Consider the following 27,381-nt stretch of genomic DNA (forward strand, 5'->3'; position numbering starts at 1 on the left):
TGCCACAGACTCAATTTTGGTAAAAAGAGCAGCTTTACATTTTTACTAAAACACATCCACACGTTCGTTCTCTCTGCAGCCCCCAACACCCTTTTTTTTTTCTGACAAGAGATGACTATCCACACAGCTGGGGAGAGGGGGAGGAAGTGTAAATCATATCAAGGAATCTGTCTCTGGGAATCCACGAAAAATCTGTGGAAGACAGTAGGGGATTGGGTCAGAGGCGTGTGTGTGTTGTTCAAAGAAACGAATGGATGCCCAGCCATGCACTGGCAGCTTGACTGACCAGGCTGCTGAGACAGCTGGTGTGTAGACAACAGTGAGGCTGTCTTCAGCATGCGGTTACGATACAACTAAACCTTGAAGCATCAAATCCGTCTGTCTTCATGTGCCCACTGGGGTAACGACCCTACAGTCACTGCACAACTTTGCTGAATCCTAATTTCTCTCTGATGTTCTCTCTGAAATATGTTTTGGGGGATTAACAAACTACTGTGAGGAGAAGTTGGCTGAAAACTGGTGATTTGTATTCAGAATTAATTCTCGCTTAAAGAGGACCAATCTTCTGATGATTACTAATTGGGAACTGAATGGGACTAACCATGTTTGTTTTGTTTTCTTTGTTCAAAGTCCTCCTGATTGTATTAATCTTTTCTTCTCATTAGTTCCACCATTTAGTAACATCAGAATAACTTTCTTGATGAATTTTCGGGGTTCAAGGTTTCTTAGAGGTTGAAAGCTTCCATGGATGCGAGATTCCGAGTCTATTTTGGAGAATTAACTTACTTCGTAAGTAATGAACAAATACTGTGGAATGCACCCAGTTCCTTGCAAACATTCCCAGTGTTGAAAAAATGCCCCAAAATTGCTTCTTTTTAAAAAAAAAAAAAAAAAAAATCATTTTTGTTGCCACATTTCAAGGAAAGGGTCCAATAAGCATTAGAAGTTACAGTTTTGTCTTTACTGCCTTACCAGTCTTACGTTAAAATTTTTAACCATGTTTGTTTATTTAAAGTTTTTTTTCTGAGAGGCATGTTTTTAATTTGCTTTTTCCTGTTTTTCTGCCTTCTCTGATTCGTTAAGCTGTAAAACACATTAACAGCACTTTATCTTTACTGCTGTTACCTTCACTTGTGCAACTCTTCACCTGTATTTTTGTGAAAAGCACTATTTACCAAATCTAATCAAAGTTCACCTTTTAATGCTGAACAAGAGGCACATACAAAAAACGAACTACTGCAGTGTAATTCTTTTTATTACTGCAACAGCAGCACAAAATAAAAATCTCAGTCAAAGCACTTGAAGCTACACCAAAGTGATATTTGGGGCAGAGCTGTTGTGCTGGATTACATCAGCTTCAGGAGTGTAGTGTAGCATAAACACATACTCTGTTAAGAATCTGAAGTGTTTTGTACAAATCCCTTGAGACATTTATGCACAATTTAGAAGGCAAAAGTCTATTGTAAGGTTTTGTCTTGCTTATTTTCTCCTCTACTGCATGGTCTTATTGCCAAATGTACAGGGAACAGGCAGCCATTAACCCACCAGAAATGTGAAGTAGGTTTTTACAGCTAAACTGGTGTGAACGAGCTCAGTCACAGGGTGCTGTTGCACCACAGTTAGCTGTGTGGCTGCGCTGGAGAATGGATTACAACCCATTTCCAGTCTTGCGTATTGCCTCAAAAGCAAAGTCCGTAAAGAGTAGATACCAACCAATGTTCCCTTAACCTCAACTCATCGCGGCCTTATTGGAACAGCAGCCTAACTCTAACTTAACCCTAAGCTTACAAAACATATCCGTACCTGACAGTGTGAACGTGAAGTGGTCTTGTCATGTATTATAGTCTCTTGGAAAACAGCACCTGCTGGGGAAAGTGGTTTACCATTTAAGTGCAGGAGAAAAACACACTGGCTTGTATTTTTAAAAACAATCTCTCGTGGGGAACACTTAGCTCGGGACGCACTGAAACTTGTTTTGGTGAAACATTTGCACACAGGGAGGTGGGTGCTGTCATGAAATGGCTAATGCCTATCAATAGAGAAAAACATGAAAACTGTAAAAGACATTCACAGTCCAGGCTGCCTGAAAGAGCATTGTTTTTTAATATTCTGAATAATGTAACGTGCAAATATAGGTTTAGATAAAGTTCTTCCCTTTAAAAAAATACAATATATTTCTCCTAAATGCAGAGCATATGTCTTGTATTGCTCTTGTTATACAGGGAGTGCAGAATTATTAGGCAAATGAGTATTTTGTCCACATCATCCTCTTCATGCATGTTGTCTTACTCCAAGCTGTATAGGCTCGAAAGCCTACTACCAATTAAGCATATTAGGTGATGTGCATCTCTGTAATAAGAAGGGGTGTGGTCTAATGACATCAACACCCTATATCAGGTGTGCATAATTATTAGGCAACTTCCTGTCCTTTGGCAAAATGGGTCAAAAGAAGGACTTGACAGGCTCAGAAAAGTCAAAAATAGTGAGATATCTTGCAGAGGGATGCAGCAATCTCAAAATTGCAAAGCTTCTGAAGCGTGATCATCGAACAATCAAGCGTTTCATTCAAAATAGTCAACAGGGTCGCAAGAAGCGTGTGGAAAAACCAAGGCGCAAAATAACTGCCCATGAACTGAGAAAAGTCAAGCGTGCAGCTGCCAAGATGCCACTTGCCACCAGTTTGGCCATATTTCAGAGCTGCAACATCACTGGAGTGCCCAAAAGCACAAGGTGTGCAATACTCAGAGACATGGCCAAGGTAAGAAAGGCTGAAAGACGACCACCACTGAACAAGACACACAAGCTGAAACGTCAAGACTGGGCCAAGAAATATCTCAAGACTGATTTTTCTAAGGTTTTATGGACTGATGAAATGAGAGTGAGTCTTGATGGGCCAGATGGATGGGCCCGTGGCTGGATTGGTAAAGGGCAGAGAGCTCCAGTCCGACTCAGACGCCAGCAAGGTGGAGGTGGAGTACTGGTTTGGGCTGGTATCATCAAAGATGAGCTTGTGGGGCCTTTTCGGGTTGAGGATGGAGTCAAGCTCAACTCCCAGTCCTACTGCCAATTTCTGGAAGACACCTTCTTCAAGCAGTGGTACAGGAAGAAGTCTGCATCCTTCAAGAAAAACATGATTTTCATGCAGGACAATGCTCCATCACACGCGTCCAAGTACTCCACAGCGTGGCTGGCAAGAAAGGGTATAAAAGAAGGAAAAACTAATGACATGGCCTCCTTGTTCACCTGATCTGGACCCCATTGAGAACCTGTGGTCCATCATCAAATGTGAGATTTACAAGGAGGGAAAACAGTACACCTCTCTGAACAGTGTCTGGGAGGCGGTGGTTGCTGCTGCACGCAATGTTGACGGTGAACAGATCAAAACACTGACAGAATCCATGGATGGCAGGCTTTTGAGTGTCCTTGCAAAGAAAGGTGGCTATATTGGTCGCCGATTTGTTTTTGTTTTGTTTTTGAATGTCAGAAATGTATATTTGTGACTGTGGAGATGTTATATTGGTTTCACTGGTAAAAATAAATAATTGAAATGGGTATATATTTGTTTTTTGTTAAGTTGCCTAATAATTATGCACAGTAATAGTCACCTGCACACACAGATATCCCCCTAAAATAGCTAAAACTAAAAACAAACTAAAAACTACTTCCAAAAACATTCAGCTTTGATATTAATGAGTTTTTGGGTTCATTGAGAACATGGTTGTTGTTCAATAATAAAATTATTCCTCAAAAATACAACTTGCCTAATAATTCTGCACTCCCTGTAGTTGTGTAACTGTTAGGTTATCATGTCTACTCTACAGTCATGATCTCTCTATTTAGTTTTGTAAAAAGGACCGAGTTTGACAATCATCTTGCAGAATAACAATAGAACAGCAATTACACAAAGCTATGTGTCGAACAAGCCTGAAAAATCCAGGCCAACGTGTTTATGGACTGTTAACGTGGTGTATGTGTGTCAGTCACCTTGTTGACGCAGAGGGCGGTGAAGTCGCTCTGCTGGGTTTCTCTTGTTGTCGTGTTTGAGGCTCGCAACCTTGTTAACAGCGGGGCTGGAAAAATAGCAGCTTTAATATCTGTGCCTGAGAGATAAACTGGCCTCTCTGCTTTCACACATCTTTTATGGAAATGACCTGTATACAATACACCAAATAAAACTAATCTTTATGATGCATGTGTTGCCTTTCATTATTACACATTGATTTGGTACACCTCCTCTGCGTCCAACTGCAATTCTCACTGCATTAAAGACTTTTGGTGTTTGAGGCTGATTGATTTTTATTTTTTTTTCTGTCAGGGCAGAAACAACCTCGTGGGTTTATAAGTGTAAACAGCGGTGTTGTTTTCTTGTTTACAACTGTCACTCTGTGTTTTATAGCCCATTCTTCTGTTGGGTTAGCTTTGAAGCTTTGCATACAGCCTTGTAAAGCTGCTTCCTTTCTGTCCTAGATGTCGACACTGGAGCAGGAAGGGGAGGAGGTGGTGGGACAGGCTCGATGTCCCTTCGAGTCCCGCCAGTCCAATGTCGGCCTTTTCGCAGGTAAGTAGTGACCCAGATGATGTTCAAACTTGAAATCTCACAGGTTCAGGTTTCTCACTGCTGATGATCTGTGCTGTGACATTTTTATTATATAGGTCAGGCTTGGAGTAATATTTTTTTTTCTCTTTTTAATCAAACTAGCGTTTATTAAATGAACTTGAAGTCGGGTAAAACGATGTTCGTGGTGGACTACATTCAGATGAAGTCACATATATTTTGCCTGTTTTTTGTTTTGTTTTGTTTTTATATTAACCTTGTGAAAATATGTTATAAATGTATTAGAAGGGGGTGGAACAATAGGAAAATGACGTTCATCTTTCAGAAACAGAAGAGGATGGTTTGCTAAAAGTAGGTAGCTGTTACATATAAAGGACCATTTCTAATCAATAGGCTTAAACGTGTAACTGCACTTGGCGTTCTGTCTCTCTGACTTGGTAATTGGATACTAAGATAATAATATATAATCTGCTAAACTGCATGTTAACTTCAATTAGTGCCTCATTGCAAGTGTGTCTCAGTAAGAGTCTGAGCTAAAAGCCTGAAATGTCGATATAATTGAGTATCTTGGCATAAATCATCAGATGGTATAATCTGAAGTTTCCCCTTCACAGATCCCGGTTTGTGGTTAGATTTACTGCTTTATGAACATAGCAGTGAAGCAAGTTGATACATTGTGAACACATTAGGGTCAAGTTCAGGGAAGAGAGAGCCAAACGTACAACTCAACCCTGCCAGGTTTCCACTGACATTTATGCAAAGTTCACACAGGCTGTTATTAAAGCTCGCATAGTCTCCTACAACTGCTCTCCTTAGCCTCCTTTTAAAGAGGAATAAAAGTCACCTGTGACCAAAATAGACACTTAAGAGAAGTGGGTTAGTGGGAATTGTGATCCTTGACTGTAGTTCTCAATAACTTTTTTTCCTTTTTCTCAGGTGGTGATTTCTACTCTGCCACCATGACTGACTTCTTGGCAAGTGACGCAGTTATTTACAGAAGTTTGGGTGAAAGCAGCCCTGTGCTGCGTACAGTGAAGTATGACTCCAAATGGCTGCGAGGTGAGAAGCCAATGCGATAAGGTGTAATGTAATGGCATATCAAATGCAGCTGTGGCTCTGTAATGCGGTTGGTGGTAGGTTAAGGAAATGGAAGATTTTCTGATATGGCGTGGGATCTGAGACCTTGTTTCATTTCAGATGACATCCTAAATGTGTAAACTACTAAAATTCCCCGAGCTTTGAGGTCTAATGCAGGGCTTATCAAATCTTGTACAAACATTTACATGGTTGACATCTGTAGGTAGCACTGACCTTTAAATTGAACCTTTATTTTGGAAGTAACTTTCTTCGTGTCCAGGTTTATGTTTTTCCACACTTTCGAGCCGTTACAAATAATTAATAAACATCAGTTTCATTTGTCAGAATCTCCCCTTTAGTTTTTATTGGCACTGATACCAACAAATATTTTGTCACTTAATGGGGGTATTTTCACAGTTAATCTGTCATCCCCATATATTAAATATTTCCCCTTCATTGCAGATGTGAGTTGCCTCATCCAGTGAAGTGAAAAAGATGGCTAGAGTATCTTGACTTGTTATGTGTCACTTTCTTTATGCATTTAATTTCATCTGATTTCAAAAGGGAGGAAAAAAACAATCGCTTTTCCTCATCTGGGAGGAAAACAGAGCCGAATCAACCTTCCAGTAATAATAATGTTTGATTGTTATCATCACAATAATTGCTAATTAATTTGGCGTTAATTGTTTTAGCTATATTATCTTTATGCACAATAGATACATTTTTTTATCCTCGTTAACAGCGCTGAGCGAGTGGGGTCGTTTCAGTAAGCAATTGCTTGTGACAAGATAGAAATGGCAAAGTAAGCTGTATTTGGAGTTGTAGAAAGTGCTGTTGCAGAATGTTTTAAGTTATCTTTATTTCACTACTGATGCAGGACTATCTCTGCTATTTCACCCGAATAAGGATCTGTTATTGGAAGAATTGGAAGGACATTTTTCTCTGCTAAAATTTGGATTTTCCATTTTAGAGCTCAGGCATTTCACATTTATCTACGATTTATAAACCAAATTGAACATCTGTGTTTACCAGCTCCACGTCCAGCCTGTCATACTGGAAATAAGTCATCATTACCATTTTTTTTCTTGTCCTCTACAGAGCCCCATTTCCTCCATGCCATTGAGTATGGGAACTACGTGTACTTCTTCTTCAGCGAGATCGCAGTGGAGTACACCACTCTTGGCAAGGTGAGGTACTCATTTCAGAGCAGACACTCCACAAATTTGTGTTGTTTAAGCTTGTTGTCGTTTCTGCTCGAAGTCAACATGCAGAGCACATTCCTGACTGCTGTTCAGTATTCTGTGTCGGCTGCGTCTGAGTGTGATGATTATAAATGATTTCCACTCCTGTCCCCTCAGGTGGTTTTCTCAAGGGTTGCACGTGTTTGTAAGAACGACAATGGGGGCTCCCCGAGGGTGCTGGAACGTTACTGGACATCATTTCTTAAAGCTCGGCTGAACTGTTCTGTTCCTGGTGATTCTTTTTTCTACTTTGATGTTCTCCAGTCTCTCACCAATGTACTGCAGATTAACCACCGGCCGACTGTGCTCGGAGTCTTCACCACACAGGCAAATAGGTTGGCATTTTTTCATGTTTTTTTCAAGGTAAAGATGAAATTGAAATGTTCGCGTTATAGTTAGTTAGTAGTTAGTGTGATAATTTCTCATGTTTGTTTAATCCTCTTTTATGTGATCTGCAAATTTGACCTGTTAACAATGAAATGTTACAGAATTCGATAAACAAAAACATCTTCGCTAAAGTTAATCCAGAAAATGTTTGTTTTCTTCGATGTAACTTACTTGTAAGGTACTACATGAGCGGTATCTCAAATGCTATCACTAGTAATCTTTTTTTCACTTTTCTGCGTCTTCTGAAACGTCGCTGAGCCAAACTAGCAATTTACACTATTCTGATGCACTTTTTGGCTTTCAGTGAATGTCATTGACAAACAGGAAGCAGTTCCTATCATGCTCTGCAGGTCTAAACTCTTACAGACATCAACCAGCAGAGTTGTATGTGGCAGACACAAATGTTCAAATCAGTCTGATCGGGTATTAAACTGAGTTTAAGCAGCCAGCTTTTTCTAATTGAGAATAGATCAGTTATATGTTCTGCCCCCTGCGCTCTGCTGGCGCCTCACTATTCTCTGACAGAGAAAACTTTTGTTTTTGCGAGAAAGAGCAACATCTGATAATATCAGAACGTGATTTTCGTGATTGTCTGGAGTTCATATGTCAAAGCAGCTGGGAGGATCAAAGTCATTCACTGATTTCCATGAAAACATGCAGTACAAGCTATTAGTATGTAATTCTGGATGGATGCATTTTTAACTTTTGCAATATGGAGACTGTTCTGTTTTTTTTCCTTGTATCGTATCTACACTGTAGAGGGTTAGAAAGAGGTAAGAATATTTGACAAATACTAGTAGTAAAGACGAGCACAGACAGAGCAATCAAAAATCATATTTTTGGCCGCTTGTGACAAGAAGTCAGTGGGCTGAATTCTTGTCTTTAGTTGGTGAATTCCAGACTTTTGTCTTGCTCTTTGTAAAGTCTTCTTTTGGGGTCCTTTTAACAGCATCACTGGCTCAGCAGTCTGTGCTTTCTACATGGATGACATAGAGAAGGCCTTCAGTGGTAAATTTAAAGAGCAGAAGAATAGTGAGTCAGCCTGGACACCTGTTCCAGAGGAGCAAGTCCCAAAACCAAGGTGAGAGACTCATCTTTAAATAGAAACTGTCACTTTCCTAGAACATTTTTTTCTGCTTTTGACACCAGAGCTTTTGCAGCTGTTGCTGTTATTGTTCTGCACAGACATCTCTTAAAGAAAAGGCAGCCACACAAGGCACCTGTTTTTTCCTCCTGCTCATCCCAAAAACAAACAGCTGCCAGTGTTTTTACATCTGCCTGTGGAACCAGATTTATGTCTAATGCTTTTTTTTCTCTCTCTCGCTCTGCTGTTGTCGTGCAGGCCAGGCTGCTGCGCTGGCGAGGGCTCAGCCACCACCTACAAGTCATCCACCAATTTCCCTGACGAAACTCTGACTTTCATCAAGTCTTATCCGCTCATGGACGAGTCCGTCCCCTCCGTCAACGACCGACCCTTTTTCACCCGCACCACCAGCAGGTAGAAGATTTGTTTCAATAAAAGAACAGATGGAAAGGATTATGAAAAATATTTTTGTTAAATTACTTTCAGTCACTTTCTGATGGCAGTATATGTACTTGGAATTCACTAACAAAAGGCAGTTGGCACCTGCCAGCATCTGCACAAACTTGTGGAGTGTTGAGTTTGGACTCTAATTACATTCTCCTACAGACTAAAGACATGTATGTTAGGTTAACCGGTGGCTCTAAATTATCATAGATGTAGATGTGAGAGAGTGGTTGTGTGTTTATGTTAATGTATACTTTTACAGACGGGCGAGTCGTCCACGGTGCTACTCCACCTCGGTTAAAACAGACCATAGGTTTAGCGTTGCAGGTCTATCAGACAGCTGAGAATTACAAAGAAATGCCTGCTATAATTATTTAAACAATAAAAACTGGTGACATTTGAAGGACGACTTGCATAAGCTCTTTGGTTGCATTTCCTGTACTTAGTGCATCAACACCTGAAAAACAAATGCAAAGTTATTCCTCAAGACCTCTCAAATGGTCACGTATTTTTTGGTGAACGTTGTCATTAGATCACATTTAAAATCATTACCGTGAGTGTTGCTGTTCAGAACATGGCTGCAGTTATAAAACAGACCTTTAGGAGAAAATGCCAGGTTATTTCTTTGGTACTTTAGTGGCTGTTTGCCTTCACAGCATCATGTACCTGCAGTGTTTTTCTTGCAACTGTGATTGGTATTGATGAGTGACCTCAAGTGGAACACACTACCTTGCTTGCCATTAAAGCACATTGAATTTTTTTCAACACTGGATTTACATCAAACATGAAGGGGGCACAAGGAGAGGACTTGTCTGTAGGGCTGGCCTAGCTCCACAGCCCACCTGTCAAAGGGAGGACGTCATTGGTGTGTGTGTGTGTGTGTGTGTGTGTGTGTTGTGATATTTGAGAATCCACTCATACCAGATGACGATGCAGTGAATGTTAAATTGGTGAAAAGTGTCACAAGTGTTTCACGCAGTACCTCACAAACCTCAGACATGTATGTACTCACAGTGGATACATATCACTGATTCAACTTACAACCGCAGGCACAGTCTCATAGTATACAGGAGCCTTGTCCACGCCTGCTGAAGCAGAGCCAGGCTGACAGCCAGCCAGACACTGCAGTGGCTCCACACTGGGGAAACATGCACCGCTTCACATCTGGCGCCAAAAACATCACATCTGCTTCGCCTATCCCCAGAGTGATGCTAGATAAATGAAATCTAACCAGAAGCGCATCACGCGCTATTGCCGAGTCATTGCGGGGACGTGCCCGTCAAGTTCATGTGGGTAAACACACCAGCCTCTGTGGGACCATCTGAGAGGCACTGAGGGAGAAGTGAGGGCACAGAAGTTGCCATGGGTGTCCTTTTTATAAGAATCTAGAAGCACTGCGATGCCAAAGAAATTATTAGAGGAAGTTTGTTTGTTTAAATCCCCGGGCCAGAGAATGGAAATACAGCAGAGAAAATGAATGAGTTAAGCCTATCCACCTCTCAGCCACCACTGGACTCAAGGTGCCCTTGAGCACAGCTTTTAATCCTCACCTGCTCCAGTGGAGCCAACAGTAGACAGCTGTGGTGATACTGGGCACCTCCCAGGTGTAACTGCGAGAAGCTGGATGAATATGAAGCAGGGTGGCACTCCAAATAAAGCAGCGTGTTGCTGGACTTTCACATAAATACAACCAGAAAATAGAAAACCGGGCCTCTGTGCAAGACTGCATAGAAAAGTGGCTCAACAACACAAAGAATGGATCGATTGAATGGTTCTGGGTGGGCAGATAGATGGATAGAAGAATTGATAGGATGAAGGCTTTAAAAGATGTAGGCGATGAAGGAAGGGGATGGTGGGTTGGTAGATGAAGTGACTGATTTTATACTGATGCTTTATACAATGAGCTTAGTACTCACCCACTGTTTGTTTTGTTTACCACTGAAACTCTACTTTCATAAAACAAAGAAGCAATAATAAGATGCTAACCAGAGCATTTGGTGTTGTTGACGCCCACAAATTTATGCAAGCAAGTGACATGACAGCTTAAATTTAGATGATCTTCAGTGTAGATGTAAGTCGCTTTGTCTTGTTTTCTTGTTTTTTTAATGCAGGTTCAAGTTGACTCAGATTGCAGTGGATACATCTGCAGGGCCATATAAGAACTACACGGTAGTCTTCCTCGGGTCAGATAATGGCCATGTGCTGAAGATCCTGGCCAGCACTGAGGGAGCCAACGCATCTTTCAGCACCCAGCTCCTGGAGGACCTTGATGTCTATAACCCTAACAAGTGAGACAAAGTCTATTATGTGTCGTGTTGCTTCTGTATTAAACAATGTGTGTTCTTGTAATTGTCTCTTTGGTTTATTGCGCTCTCTCTTTTCATTTCTTTTGCTTTCTCTGTACTTAGCACATCTCTGTTCTTTTCCTTCTCTGTTGCTTGTTCTCCTCCTCTCCTTGTTCTGCCTTGATCTGTCCTGCCCACCCACTCTTTGGTCTATTGTAACACTTTGCATCACCCTGTACAGCTGGAGGGGATGCTTTTTTTTCCCCATGTATTCTTTTGTTTTCTTGCTGCACAGCTTGAAAAATCTATCTGCATGGAGTTTGATTCACAGTCGGCTTTCTGTATAATTTTCAGACTGAACCAGCCGTGTACAGCGCTGATTTAAAAAATGAAACAAAATACAAAATGCCTGATTGTGACAGTTGGTGTTTTTCTGTGTTCCCAGGTGCAATGTGTGGGGGGAGGATAGGAGGGTCCTGGGGCTTGAGTTGGACCGGGATCATCATGCGTTGTTTGTGGCATTCTCAAGCTGCGTGATCCGTGTGTCGCTGAGCCGCTGCTCTGAGTACAGCCACTGCAAGAAGTGAGTCAACTATACAGTAAAGCATTATCGCCACCAGAGTTTGGACAGAATATTATGCATATTCTGTATAAAGTTTTTGATACTGATCAGTATATTTTGTTTAAGTGAAAGGTCCCAAAACTGTGCAGTACCTCAGAAACCATGCATGGGTTTTGTGTTTTCTCGTTTTGTGCCACAAAGAAAATGACACTAACTGATCCAGGTAAATCAAGTAAAGTAAGATCAGTTTCCCTTAAAGCTGCCAGTTTAGCAAATGCATCCACTCACAATGCTTTTATAGGCTTTCGAATAGAGTACTGTACCATAAAGCAGATGTTGGACTATTATTTGCCCAATTCTTAGAGTTGGACCACTTTTTCAAATAAGTACTATTAAGTTATTTGTGGTGTTGGCAGGTAAGTGACCATAGGAAAAAAATGAAAGGTTATTGAACTCATTAGCAATTTCGTATGCCTTCTACATTGGAAATTCTGTGTTGAGAGGTTGGACATTTTCATAAGCTCAAGTCGTCAGATTGCTGCCTGATCTTCATGTTTGAGTATACGTGGTCCATTGTTTATACAGCTGTAATAAGGAGCATTTGCATGTGCGAAAGCAAACTCGAATTTGAAATACAAGCATACGAGCCCCAAATGTAGTCCTATTAAAGATATTTTTTGCAGCTGTTTTTGTTTGTTTTAGATTTTGGAGCGTGTTTATACTGTACGCTGGCAAGAAACTAGATTATCCACAGAAATCAGAAAACACATTTGCATGCAGTAGAAAAGTGTGTGTGCATGTGGAAAGTCAGTAATAAGATTTCTCCACTTGCTTCGACACTGTTTTGAGGGAACAAATCGTGCTCCTTTCTTGATTTTCCCTGTATCGAGAGAGCATAACTTTTGCTTTAGCGTTTGATGTTTCAGATGTCAAACGTTCACCGGTACAAAGTTACGTATACCCTTTCATCATTTTGTTCCCTGTCTTGCACATATGTAGCCGATGTTTAAAAGGCTGATTGCGTTTACGGCCAAGAAATCAACCATTTTAGGAGAACAGCAGGGAAAAGCTTTAAGCCCTCCACCCGAACTTTAGAGACTGCTTTTACATTAAGTTATTATCAGAGTATTAGGTTACCGCAGAATGGCGAAAAAGAATGTAAAACACATGATGTAAGTATTTCACCTATGTTACTTTCATGTATTACTTTTAGGAAAGGTATGGTTACATCATTGGTCCGCACAGATCTGCTGTTTTCATCTGCTGCGATTTTCATCTCTGTGTTTGAACAGAAGCTTCACTGAATGTTTATGCTGCATGCTTCAGGTTGTCGTTTATCTGCCCAGGTCCCATTACATTGAGTCAGTTTTGCTTTTATCCGTTTCTAAGTTTTCCAACTTGGCCTATATTAAAAAACTTTTCTTTGTAATTTTTCAGGGGTTTACTCCAAGTTCACGTTGCTTACCATTGCTCAAACACAGCCCGTTGTATTCTGTAATTTTTTAAACAGGCCAAAGTAAAAGCTTTTGTGAAGGAACACGCTTATAAGCAGAGCACAGCAACAGCTTCAAGTATCCTGCTTTGCCAAACTACATTATAGCCTCAGCTAATGTAGTTGCTCCTCAGCTTCAAGGTCTATTTTTGGTGCTGTGAGGAATGTTGGCCCCTTATAACTCCCCCCTGTTCTCAGCCCCTTTAACCCAGAGGAAGGATTTCTCCTCAGCTACCCCAGGGAATGCATATACCCCCATAGCATGCAAACCCCTCATTGCAAAGGCCTGGAGAAGCTCTCAACATCATTTAGTCATAAATTGCATCCAGCTGATTGGCTGAGAGCCAGTAATGTTGGTCACTGCTTTCTTTTCCTGATGTTGTAAGGGAGAGAAAAAGGAAAAGAAGGAGCAGAAAGAAAATGGATAGGGCCTGCCTTGCTGCATCCACAGATCCTTTTTAGAGACTTACAGCTACAGCACACCTCATCCTGGGATTAGCGTCCCCCATAAGCAGCATCAGCACTGGCCAGGAGGTCAGATTTCAGCCACAATATCCTCCTTTACCACACCGCTGAAACAATCTCCCTCTAGATGAGATTTACTCAATCTCTCTCGTGTCTGCTTCCATTTTCTCTCACTCTTGGCTTGTTTCTCTCTCTCGCTCACTAAAACCAGTACCGTCAGGTTTGTTTTCTCACTCGAGGCCCTGCTGCCAATATTAGGTTTCAGAAAACGCTCTGTTTTGAAGAGCAGCCGAGAACTGGATGAAATGGGAATTTTAATAAAACGGTATAATAAAGGGGGAGAGGAGGCCCCAAACCCTCAAAGTCTTTAGATCCAAGGATTTTCAGCTCGCTTGTCTATTTTTTTTATTTATTTATTTTTTAATATGAACTGGTTCAACTTGCTCATATTGTTATTCAGGACTGCTCTTAAATAAATGTATATCAATTGATGCTGTCACATACAGGGTACTGTTAATTAACTGAAGATGTAATGCCTCAAAGGGTAATTCCAGGTTGTTAAAACTTGGCTTGTATTTTTATAGCATTGGCTGTATTTTCTGTAACCTATGATGATCTTGTATTGTATCAAAGTTATTGCTGATATCCGGGAAGATTGCAAGTCTATAATAACATCCGAAAGGTGCCAGACACATGAGCAGTCAGGTTAATAGAAAGGCTTTAAATCAGACAGTCTAATCCTCCAAACAAGTCTTGCACATTAAACAACAAAACACACTGTAATTGCTCAGCAGAATAACACTTATAAGCCCATTCTTATTTCAGAACCTCATTTTTTTTCTTGTATAAGGTTAGAGAATAATGATAGTCGTTGTTGAACTATAGCCATGACTGCCAGTGGGAGGCAGTAAGCAGTCTCCTGTAATAAATTATCCTTTTTGCACTTCTTATGGGTAAGAGACACATGAGTATTTTCACTTCAGCATAAATATATAATATGTACATTTGGTCTGGAGCTAATGTTCATCTTGGTTAAGAAGTTCATTTGACTTGAAATATAGTGGTTTCTAAAACTGTGTCGCAGTCAGCACAAAAGGTCAAAGTTGAACTGTAATGGATATGTTGACAATACAGGGCCCTAAATTTTTCTTACATGTAATCTGAAGAAACTGTTGTACATGTGGTAAAAGGAGCTTGGAAAGGAAAGCGCCTGGACTTCTTTTGTTTTCCTTGAAGATGTTTCACCTCTCATCTGAGAAGCTTCTTCAGTTCTAAGAGAACTGCTGGAGAGTCCCAGATTTTAAGTCCTATGGGGTGTCCCCCAAGAGGGCCATGGACCCCCTATTGATCCTCTAACTAATCACATGAGTGAAGGTGTGAAAACGGGTGTGTGTCACAGTCACCGAGGGTTTTGGGTGAACCCACTGTGAAGTCTAGCCCCACCCTATTTCCTGAGGTCAAAAGGCCCAGGATGTGAGTGGGTGTGTGGGAGTGGTTAAGGCGGCTGAGCAGGGATCTCAAAACTGGATTATAGATGGCAGACAGGTGTCGTAAGCCATCGCCTCTGTTCAAAGATGGTCGTTCACAGTGGACACAGATGGCTTCTTTCACTCCTCTTTCAAACCATCAGTCTTCTCTGTCCAAAATGTGAACACTGGCATCCTCGATATCGCCTCGATAATAGAAGGTCCATGAGCCTCTTGGGGACACTCCTGTAGGGCTTAAAATCTGGGACTCTCCACCAATTGCTCTTAGAACTGAAGAAGCTTCTCGGATGAGAGGTGAAACGTCTTCAAGAAACTTAAAGAAGTCCACATGCTTCCTTTCCAAGCTCCTTAGACTACGATCACCTGGATGACTGAGAACCTTCACAGACATGTTGTCCATGTGATGAAACCACATGTGCAAATGTTAAGCAGCATAGTAACTATTCAGAATGGTTAATATTACCTTTTAGTTTTCCATCAAGCAAATATATGTAATCCTTAAATAGTTGTTCACGAGTGACATATCATATCTGAAATCCTTTCCACTCAGTATTTTGTTATTCTCAAAATTTTGGCTGCATAACAGCTGGAAGTCATGAGGCTCAGCCTTGGAGGCCCTCGGCAGCTAATGGATGCCCCATACGCGCGCGCGCGCACACACACACACACACACACACACACACACACACACACACACACACACACACACACCATGACTTACACACCACTGTGTTCACTTTAGTTTGACAGATAGAACTCTGAAGTTTTAAAGAGTGGCACGGGACACACACAAGTCTGTTTTAGAGAAACTGCACTTACGACAAAGAACAAATGACTCCACTGCACATCTTTAGAAATCAGAGCTGGAGAACTGACTGTGCCGTAGTGCTGATGGTCGTTTCTGACCTGTAAGTGTAGATGAATCTCTATGACGACGGTGAGAGGAGAGTTAGTTAGATGTGTATATAAATACAGACCCTATGGCGACTGTATGAATAATGTATTAATGCAGCACACAGTGTCACATATTGGCAGTCACACACAGGGATGAGGCTAATTTCAGGTTCTTGATACCTAGAGGGCTTCAATTTCTGATGCTGGACAAAAACAAATAAAACACTTCAGTTTTGGGGGTTTTTATTGCGGCATTTTGTTTTTCATTTCCCATGCATGTTGAAGTGTCAGTAGCCCTGCATTGAACAAGAGCAAAACGAGGACTGAAACATAAGAAGACATGCAATGGTTTCTGCATTTTTAAGTTTTTGTATACCGTTTTTAGATAGACATCTGACAATGATGATTTCTCCACCCACTTCATATTCTAAGCCCCTCCAACCAAGAATGATTCTCTTATTGCAAATAAATTATCCTTCAGAATAAAAATATTCCAAGCTGTAAAGAAAAAGATGTTGGTTTACCAAGAATGCTTACATCATGCCTAAAGACACAAATACAAGTCTACTTTTGAGGTAAGCACTCAGAAATAGGCAAGTATATGACCTTGCCTAAACCTACATTAATAACAGGGCTTTTATATTATTGTACTGTCCTCCCAAGAGCAAGAACCGTAGCAATTGTTTGTGAAAATGCCTAAAGCGAGCGGTCTATATCTGTATGTCTTAATGTTTTGTTTTCTTGACAAAGCATGTGGATCGAGGGTGTTTTATGTTGCAGGAAAGGTAAAGATATAGGATATTGTTGTAGAGCCTCAAAGGTCCACATTAGGAGGAGGTCTGGGTGTTTGAATTAATCCACACAGCACACAAACTGCTGTTCTGGAAGACACTGACACATGACATCCTGCTGATAAGGGCATCAGCTCAAAGAATCTAATATCGGCTCTTTTAAAAGACAAAGACAAATGTTTTATTTTGTCACTTGACATTACCATTATTGCAGTGCATTTGATTTAGCTTTAAAAAGTCATGCATTATTTATTTATCTTCCATTCCACGTGATCATACATGTTTTTCCCATCAACCCAGTATGCAGATAATTGAAGAAAATTGTTGCTTTAGCAATTGGAATATAGTTACTGAATTTAGGATGGGTATTATTTTACATTCCTCCTTCAAATATATGATTACATGTATTGCTTTGTAAAGTGTTGCTCTTAATGCGTATGATCTCAAGGTTAGGGATAGGTTTTTATTGTCGTTTCAATCAAGACAGAAAGAAAGAAAGTTTGTGTAATGCTTTGGCCCGTGTATTTATTTATACCCAGTTTGCAGCTGCAGATTGCACAAGTACTAATGGGAGAATATGTCCTGTCTTGACTTTCAGTTTTCCTGACCTGGCACAGTAAGATGTTGGCACAGCTGCACACACCTGCATGTTCAGTTGAGACCTCAGTAAATACTTAAAGATATTTAAAACGGGTCACAGGATCTTTGTTAGAACTTGCTTTTTTGTCTGCCTTGAAGGTTTACTTGACTTGTTTTTCTTTTCTTTTCTTTGGAATTAGGCTAAAAATATCTCTAAAGTAACTGTAGATGGGAAAAGCAGGAGAGCATTATTGTTTTTGTCATTCTTTTTGGGCGTACTTATGCTCATTATGTCGGTGCTGCTGGGTGAATACCACACACATGCAAAAAGTAAGCTCTTCACCTGTGAAAAATTGTGTTCATTCGCTCACTGACACCCAGTGTTGTTTTGCAGACACATACTGGAAGTATGAAGGCCACATGATTCATACAACACAGAGAGGGAAAATTGCATCCACAGACTTGTGCAGAATGCAGTGTTAGAGTTTTATCAACAAAACTGATGTGTGGGTCTCAAAATGGAAGAAAAGTACTGAATGTTGCAATGCTGCAGGGAGTTTTTACTGTAGGAACTGTGACTAAGTGAGGTTAATGCTGACTGCTATAAGAAAGAGGTAAACAGGTCCAGGTTTTTATACTAAAGCAAATAGTATCAGCTAACTGTTGCAGCAGTCTGCATGCCTCGCCAGCGTGACTACACTAAAATCTTGACATTCATCATATGTCCCTAATTTTTAATGAACAACTTAACCTAGCTAGATTTAGAATTGATGTATAATGCAAAACCAAACAGATGCTGGTTGTAACTTTTAACCTGTGAGACATGCAAAATGTCACAAAACCTTTTTTTTTTTTTTTTACCCTAATGTCTTTTTGTGTTTTTATAGCCAGACAAAAACAAGTCTACAGTCCAACCTCTAATTACAAACTAATCTGATTGCCATCTAAATTCTGTCTCTTTGTATGCGGGTCAAAATTAATTTCTGTTGTAGAGAATGCAGTATTATTGGAAGCAATAACAGGCATGTGATTAATTGTATGAATAATTATTCCACCATAAAGTCGAAGCTATACTCTATTTGAATGTTATACATTATTTGTATAACACCAGATTTTAGAAGTAAAGTAGTGCAGCTCTTGAGCCTCGGACCCCCCTGTTTTTATGCAAATTAAATAAAGATGTAAAGATTTATGCTGCAGTTTCAGTAACTCTGCTTTTATTTCGTCAATTAGTGCTGCTTGGTAAATGATGTTTTAGCCACACTTAAAGAAAATGAGGATGCTGCAATTTCATGTTAAATGTGTTTATTCAACTTATCTGTCTTTTCTTAATGAGACATTAAATGTTCAGCCACGTGGTGCAAACCAGCCTATACATGGAGAGTTCTTCACTCTTTGTTAGTTGAGGGATGTGGGGTTTTTTTTAGGTTTGTGGCTGGGTAGTGCCTCATTACCCAACTAACATCCACTGTCTGCATGCATGCATGCATGCATGCATGCTGTTCTTCATGTTTCCTTCTATCATTAACTGTCTGTCTTTCTGTTATGCAGAAGCTGTTTGTCCTTACGGGACCCTTACTGCATCTGGCTCAAGTCGGGCAGCTGTGTCACAGTTTCACCTGGTTTCAGGTAAGTCACACATGCAGTCAGTAACAATAATTTTTATAGGGCTTTAAAAAAACACCATTATAATCATTAGGCGAGCGCTGACTTTGAAATCAATCAAAGCTGCTTCACTGCTGTGTTGTTTGTATCAGAAATTGCCAAAAGCATTTAGTCTAATGAGGTTCACTGCAGTGCTGATTTAAAATTATTAGCTGTCTGTTTCATCGCTGTGATGCATACATTTAATGTCAAGTAAAAGATCTTTGCTTGAATGGCAAGCTGCATAATGTAGGCATTTAATTGTTAACATTCCTACAAATTTTACAATCCTCAGTCATATTTTAGGCACCTGTGCCAGGGTCTGCAGCGTGTTGCTGTAGTGCAGTTTGCTCCATTACAGTCATTTTTAGCGCTATGTAGAGATTCGGGATAGTAACTGTTTCTCATACTCATGTCTAAAATTCAAAGTGCTCTGAGTAGCGTCTAAAACAACACCCTGACAGCAGAACAGTGCGACATCATTATCAGTTATGAAGACTCAGTGATTATGAAATGATACACATTTCACTGATTCACTGGATTCCAATCTGTTTGCATTATACTCAACATGGTCAAAGGTCAGCTTTGAGTCAGGAAATTTTGGTTAAGCACATTATTAATTAAAGTTATTATTAATTGCTCTCTGGATGTGAGCAGTGTAGCTAAAAAACAAAAAGGCTGCATTACAAATCTATGTAAATGGTTATGAGACAAGTGCCTTAAACCAGCATGTTGTTGAATGGTTAGCAGGGGCCAGAAGTTTAATTACACAACATCCTATACAAAAAACACTATATTGCTTACTTTAAACATTAAACTACTGAGGCTATAACTTTAGAAAAAAAAGTATTTGATACAAAATGATGCTAAGTTTGTGAATTATAATCTCATTTAGAGTGAAATTCAGAATAGAAAAAAAGATGTGATTCACAGTCTGGCTACCCTGTAATTGAAAAGTCACAGTGTCCCTGAGTTTCTCAATCAGATCAACTCTGCTGTTGGTTTAGTCTCAGAAATCAAAGCTTGATGCTTCAGAACAGACGTCTGCTAACCACTAAGCGGTTGGATATTGATTCTGTGAATTAACTCATAAACTGATTCTGTGCAGTTGTAAATTCAAGCTACTTATTTTTTTTATCTTTTACTTTGAATTCTAGTGGGGATTCAGATCTGTTGAAGGATACAAAATGCACTCATTTACGTCTTTCTAATACCAGCTTGGCCTTCCAAACTGCCTTAACCCTCTCAAGGCAGGCATTGCCGATTTGCAACAGTTAAAAACTAACAACCTGATTACCCCACATACATGTTTTATGAGTTTTTTTTACTCAGAAGTACCACTGCAGGACTTGGTTGTGCATTAGCAACCAAAAGTTTAATTTGAGCCTGAGAGGGTTAATTCTTTATGGCACAGATTCAACAAGGTCCTGGAAACATCCCCCACAGATTTTGCTCCATATTGATATAATAGCATCACAAAGACTTGTTGGCTGCACATCCATGATGCGAATGTCCAAATTCCAACACAACCCGAAGGTGCTCTGTTGGATTGAAATCTGCTAACTATAGTGGCCATTTGAGTATAGTGAACTCATTGTCATGTTCACCAAAAAAGATTGAGATGATTGAGCTTTTTTGACATGGTGCATTATCTTGTTGAAGGCAGCCATAAACCCATAAGACCCTTGTCCTCTGACCTCTGGCATCATCAAGGTATTTTCACCTAGAGAACTGCAGCTTCCTGGATATGTTTTCTTTTTCAGACCATTCTCTGTAAAACCTAGAGATTGTTGTATGGGGAAAAATACTCAGACCGATCCGTCTGGCCTTAACAACTATACATGTGAACTACCTTTTTTCCCCAAATCTAACGCTCTGTTTGACCTTCAGTTCTTTTTCACATTGTCTTTGTGACTGATTACATTGGCTTCCTGTTATGCGACTGGCTGATTCGATATCTGCATTGCTGAGCAGCTGAACAGGTGTACTCAATGAGGTAGCATATCTTAGTAACAAATATATCTATCATTAACACTAAGCTGCGTTTGGCAAATGAGTGCTAGTACAAGGTGAAGCTATTAAGGGAATAAGCTGACCTTGGTCTTTATTAATTAAGGGTCATTCTGCAGTTTATTTCAGAGGGCACTGCAATGAACTGTTAGTTGACATTGGTTTTCTGGCTCCACTTCAGTGAGTGGCGGTCCATCCAAAACTAAAACATACTTTAAAAGTTAAAAGCCCTTCATGTCGTAAAAGTAATTTTCTGATCCCATCTATAATAATGAATCACCCAAACAAAATTGTGCAGATTTGCCTCATAATCAAACACTCCAGGAGGTTTCAGCTGTTAATTCTTCCCCGGACGAACATATAGTAATTAGTGGGAACCGCCACTGTGGTGTTTGGTCAGTCTGAAAGCACTTGGGAGGGCACAGCGATATAAAGGCATTATTAGTTTCTTAACTCCCAGGCACAGAGGACAGGTTCGCAATTTAGTCAATAATGTGCAGCCAAACAGGAAGAGAAGCAATCATTTTTTAATCTCATTTCACTCCTCTAGTGAGTTGTTGAGCACTGCACTGATCAACTTGACCTGCTGGGGTGATGTGCTCTTGACAATCAATAGCTAATCTACGATGAGACAAGTGGGCAACATCAACATGATGAATATGTGATCATCATTTTGCCGGACTCTCAACATGTCTCACTTTTGTTTATTGTACTGGACGTGTTAAATCTGTGTAATTGGGTTGTTGATGGTGAAAATGTGGTGGGTGAGAGGCAGACAGGTCAGCAGAATTAAAATCCAAATATATTTCTTTGCCCTTGCGAACTGGAAGGAAACTCTAAATGCGTTAAAGCTGCAAGCGTAGGATTTGTCAGGTATATTATTAAACTAAAATCACAAAAGAGTTTGTTTTACGTGGGTTCTCCCCGGGTGCTCCGGCTTCCTCCCACAGTCCAAAAACATGCAGTAGTGGGGATAGGTTAATTGGCCAGTCTAAATTGCCCATAGGTGTGAATCTGTGAGTGAATGTGAGTGCAAATGGTTGTCTGTGTCTCTATGTGTAAGCCCTGCGACAGACTGGCGACCTGTCCAGGGTGTACCCCGCCTCTCTCCCTATGACAGCTGGGATAGGCTCCAGCGACCCTGGAAATGATAAGCGGAAGCAAATGGATGGATGGAGTTTCTTTTAGCAAGTAAAATCCACGCATCCATCGATCATTCCATCAGAGCTCAAAGCTTTTCAAGATTTGTGTGATCTTGTAGCACTGAAATAACTTGTATAGTATAATGTTCTGCTATACACTCTCCTCCAGTTTTGGCTAATGAATACATCTTTACTCATAATACTTTTGGTGAGGCCAGTTTTTCCACACCTCAGTATAGTACTAGGCAGAAAAACAATTCTGGTGCCATTACTGCCAACCTATTTGGCTCTGCCATTAAAGGGAAAGTTAAGGTTTGCAGTAGTGCACCAGTAAAACCTGCTGCTGCAGCTCAGTTTGTGCTCCAAATTTAATCTACGCCCATTTTCCTCTGTCCCAGTATGTTTGAATATTAAGACAAAATTTTTTATGCTTCATCTATTTCTGTTGTGTGTTCCTTCCCGGTGTAAAGGAGTAGGCAGTTAAGATCTTGGGAGACACTGGGGCACTGCATCTGATTCTCCCTTTCACTTTGATGTGTGATGTGGCTACAACTGTTATGCAAGAACACGAAATTGAACCTAGCCTGTGGTTTGGTTACTGGAGAGGTTGCAAGGTGTACCTGGCACTACCCGTGGAGGAGGCCGACATAATTAAGCAGAGCTGGCGCTTCTCCCGTGTGGCTTAGGGCAGGATGCTGTGTTGATTCATTCGGTTTGTTTTGACAAATAAAAAATGAAACATGATTAATTTATTTGCAGTGATGCTGATTATAGGACCTCAAAAATGTGCATCTAAATTGACCAGTCTTTGTATTTGTAGCTAGACTTTTATGCTGTAGTGTACTCACTAATACAGGGTCTGCATCTAGCCTGTGTGATGTATGACTGATGTTATCAGCATGACTTTCTCCGCCAGATGTTTGGCTGGTTGCTTGTTCAGCAAGCCAAGGTGTAACACAAGATTGATGGAGTTCATATTCTTTCTATATTGCATCACAGCGATGGGTGCGTGAGACATTTTTTTTGAAACACGTATATATTTATAATGTGTAGTGTGTGGAGAGAAACACTGCAAGGAATTGAAGTTCAGGTTCAGAAATGGTAGTAGGAGACAATAAAGGAAAATAAAAATGGAGCAGGGGAAAAACTTTTTGCAAACTTTCCAATACTCAGATTGAGAAAGAGTAGCAGTTTGGTTAATGCATAAAAAGCCAGTTCCATTATAGAAATTGAAAATAATAATGTCATAGTTCTATTTAAGGACGATCACCTGAGACAATTTTGTTTCACGGCCACTGCAGACCACTACTGTATGCTGTAGGAACAAAATAAGCAATGCAATTTCAGCTGGACTCTAATGTGCAAGCAACAGGTCGGCCATTGCCTCTGTTTTCTTCAGACCCTTCCCTCCCCCTCTCCTGAAGTCTGGGCTATAAAATCAGAAGTGATGTTCAGCTGCATGTGTTTCAATCATGCAGCCATGTACCGCTCCGTTTGGTAAAATAGGGAAGAAAGATGGATGGCTGGTTGGTTGGATGGACAGATGGATGAATAGGTAGTCAGATAGATGGTGGTAATAAAGTCTAGAGGAGGAGGGGTAGGAGGTAGGAGTAAGGGCAGTTAAAGGTACTATTTTCTTCTCCTGACAGTCAAGGACTATGTGCGTCCCTGTGTGGTTGATATACAACCTGCTGCTAAATCACCTCGCCTGGCGTTTTTTTTTTCCCTTCCTTTCTTACCTCTCTGTACATGGGTTGTAAACTGTTGTGCTTGGAGTTTGCTGTAGACTGACATCGCACTACATTTGCCCCTGTCTCACATACAAACACACCGAGGGAGAGGAAGAGAGGGAGAGTGGCACTCTCACTGTTGACTGGCTTCCAATAGATTATTCTGACGGCTGAAAATGTGCAGCTCTGGAATTATTGCATATCTTCTGCTTGGCCACCCAGACATATTACTTTCCCTGCCCTTGCACGGACAGAGGCTAATGGGATTTTTTTTCTAATTCATGTTGCTGTGCGCCACGTTATATTTGTGTATTTGAGAGGGCCTGGTATTTTGCTTCTTGTACATAAATCATTATTTTTGTTTTGTTTTCAGTCTGTGTGGTGAAATTGTTGGCATGTGACTGTAAAGGGATAGATTTTAGGAAAATATACACTTAATAGCTATTTTGAGAGTTTTTTGGCCAAGGATAGTGACTTCCTGGAGTTTTGTGACTTTGCGGTTGCCAGACAACCATCCGATTCCACCAAATGGTTGGCTTATCTTAGCATATAGCCTGGAAACAGCTGGTTGTCTGGCAGGCTAGCATTATTAACACTATTCCAGAAAGTCACTGCACACAGACAAGGAAAGGAACAGCATATTGTAGATTTTAAGTTGTGGTTTATTTACAGAGTCAAGCTGGCTGAAATACTAGGGTAAAGTGGTTAATCTGATAATGTGTGTCCTACTGAGGAGGGGGGGCAGGCATTACTTACTGGGTTTATAGAGAGCTGGATGTCAGCTAGAAATTCGCTGCATTGTTTAGAAATCTGTGAATGTTTTATGGGTTTGGGCTTTTTTATGCCTCCTGGTGCATGCTGAGATAATCAGTAAAGACACGCTGCTTTCAAGAAAGTAAGGAAGAGATTATGATTTAAAATATTTTTGTCATTATTAAGAAATTCGTGTGGAATGAGATATAAAAGTTGGTAAGCACCATGAATTTTCAGATAGTTTGAGAACTGGAATGAGTCTTAGGGTTGGTGATTGTGGTTGAGGTGAAGACTTTGCAGTTCTCACTGGATGGTCCTCGCATATAGAGGAAGTTTTGATGTGGCGTCGTGCTGCCAGTGTGCACTGATTTATGGATATAGTGTGCGCTTTGATTTATGAGTCGTGTTTAGTGTGCAGGACGGAGCCACACTGGAAGCCAGCGGACCGTAGTCTGAGAAAGATCAGCCAAAATATCCTGTCCAAACTCAACTACAGTATCAGACCCCTGCCAGGGAGGAGGAGAAGTATGAGCAGACAAAAAAGAAAACAAAGGGAAGGAGGAGAGGAGGAAAAAGAAACTAGGAGAAAGGTCAAAGCCAATAGGTGCAGAGAAATGTTCATTAAATGAGCGGAAAATAATGAAAAAAAGAACACGGGGGTAAATGAGGGAGAGAAAGTTTAAGGAGGATTTCTCAGAGCAGAACATGTGTTATTCATTTAGATTTTTGTATTCATGGAAAGAAGCGGTCCACTCCAGCTCTCTGTGTGTGACTCTGAAGTAACATCAGATTTTAAAGCTGCATTAACTGATATCTTTTATATATGTGTATATATATCATTGAAAGATGGTGAGAAATAGCAAGTGAATGAGGAGAAAGGAAAAAGAGGATGATAAAGGGATGGCGATGGGACGGGAGAGGGGTGAAGCGATGTGAATCAGGCAGCAGCAGAAAAAATCTTTTTGAGATGAAGCAGCTCAAAAGTCATCTTTCTCCTGGGACTTCCTCCTCTGTCTGTCTGTCTTTTTCTTGCTGTCTCCTCTCTCACATCACTCTTTTCATGGACTATCAGTCACTTTTTTTCCCCCCCCATTCCTTTCTCATCCAGAGGTGGCATAAATTTTAATGACTGATTTGTGGCAGATCCAGAGGATAGGTGGGAGAGAGCAGAGCACATTCACAGCCCCGTTTCCATCTTTTCTTCTCTCACATTGAAATATGGCAGTACCAGATGGCTTGGCTTCATATCATTTCTGGGTGTTTTAGTTTATCCAGTATGCATTTAATGCAATCAGTGTCACCAGTGCATAATGCCAAGGACAAAGAGTGGACAGAGATCCTAGAAAGAAAAAGCATATCTGCTCTGTAATGAAGATGAAACGGCTAGGATGAGGATCAGGCCACCAGTATTTCTACTCAAGATGTGATGACAAAGTTCTGCAGCTCTGCTCATGAGATGATTTAAATTTGGCTTATTGCTCCTTCAGGGTTGCTTCCTTGTGCACCAACTTTGTTTATTTAAATCACAGTCCTGTTCTGAGTCTTTGCAGTCTTGTGTCTACAATTTAGCCTTTTCTATGTCAAAATGGTCACATTTTGTAGCTCCATCTACAACCCGGAGATCAAACATCAGTGTAGTGTCAAAGTCAAGTGAGTTCTTTCCTCAGGGCTAGACTGTACCCAATGTTTCTCTCTCAGGTGCCTCAGAATGGTATAGTACAAATGCACCAACAAGTGACCTTGACCACAGTGTGCGTCAGCAAGAATTGCAAGTTTTCTGGCAATTTGATGCAGTCATCAATCACCACCTGCTCTTCTCTTTAGATATGGCTCAACACAACTTTCTTCTCTTCCACAAAATTAAAGACTCGCTGTTTTCACTCACCAACAGAAATCCAGTGTGCATTACAGATATAAATGATCACGTCAAAACTTCCAGAATTTTTTAAAAGTAGCAGTTGCTTTGCAGCTCTTCCAAGCTGATGACGTATAATGAGCTGAATTTTAATCAGGGCAGCGTTTGGATTTTCATAGTGTTGCAGGACTCACCGGTTCCTGAAGGTGTCGATCACCTTAAAAATACATTTCTTCTCTTTCAGTTTCTCAGAGGCTTAGGAATTTCTTTAAAAGTGAACACTACTTTTTAGAAAATACTAATCAAATGGATTAAAAGAACAAGTATGGTCTATTTGCTGGGGACTATTTTCAGCTTTGGATTAACTTATTCTGCTCCAGTATTTCCAGTAATCATCCGTCTATGTGGGATTAATAAAAAAAAAAAAAAAATCTACTATGTGTGGGAGTTCAGTGCAATAAATCATAAATAATATGTCACCCACTGCAACCTCACCGATGTGTTTTTAGAAGTATTTGGAGAGCAGTTAACCTCAATCTACTAAACGTTTCAGTTATTTACTTTGTTTTGATCTGTTTTGGACTCGTAAATACTGAAAATAAAGTTAAATGCTCTAAACTCTTACAGATTCTGCACATTTTGGTTGTGTTGCAGTTTATCTGGGAATTAAAATATGGTAATATTGATTAAAAATAAAAATGGGACACAGGCATACCCTGATGCCAAATGCCACTAGTACCATATAATGTGATGATGGTTTCACTGACTGCCAGCTGGAGCAGACTCTGCACAACTTCTGTTCCGTCATGGCGCCAAATCATAAATATGACTGGCTCTGCAGTCATTATTTCCCCTGCTTTAGGACATTAGCAGCTATACTGTATGTTATGTATAGTTCATACAT

At 40.4% G+C, this 27,381-nt stretch overlaps 1 protein-coding gene across 4 annotated transcripts in view; it reads left to right on the plus strand.

Moving 5' to 3' along the window:
• The window catches only part of sema6cb (semaphorin 6Cb), a 152,592-nt gene that overhangs the window by 99,594 nt on the left and 25,617 nt on the right, over positions 1 to 27,381 (plus strand). For all 4 annotated transcript variants that reach the window (XM_084944076.1, XM_084944079.1, XM_084944080.1 and 1 more), the window contains 9 exons: positions 4,468 to 4,558; positions 5,492 to 5,614; positions 6,731 to 6,819; positions 6,991 to 7,208; positions 8,210 to 8,341; positions 8,603 to 8,758; positions 10,900 to 11,076; positions 11,519 to 11,656; positions 18,895 to 18,972. In XM_084944076.1, coding sequence (XP_084800202.1) covers positions 4,468 to 4,558; positions 5,492 to 5,614; positions 6,731 to 6,819; positions 6,991 to 7,208; positions 8,210 to 8,341; positions 8,603 to 8,758; positions 10,900 to 11,076; positions 11,519 to 11,656; positions 18,895 to 18,972 — 1,202 coding nt within the window. The remainder of the gene's footprint in view (positions 1 to 4,467; positions 4,559 to 5,491; positions 5,615 to 6,730; positions 6,820 to 6,990; positions 7,209 to 8,209; positions 8,342 to 8,602; positions 8,759 to 10,899; positions 11,077 to 11,518; positions 11,657 to 18,894; positions 18,973 to 27,381) is intronic.

This window comes from Perissodus microlepis, chromosome 11 (assembly GCF_051167445.1).
Source record: "Perissodus microlepis isolate ML-2025 ecotype Zambia chromosome 11, ASM5116744v1, whole genome shotgun sequence".
In the NCBI taxonomy this organism is placed as follows: Eukaryota; Metazoa; Chordata; class Actinopteri; order Cichliformes; family Cichlidae; genus Perissodus; species Perissodus microlepis.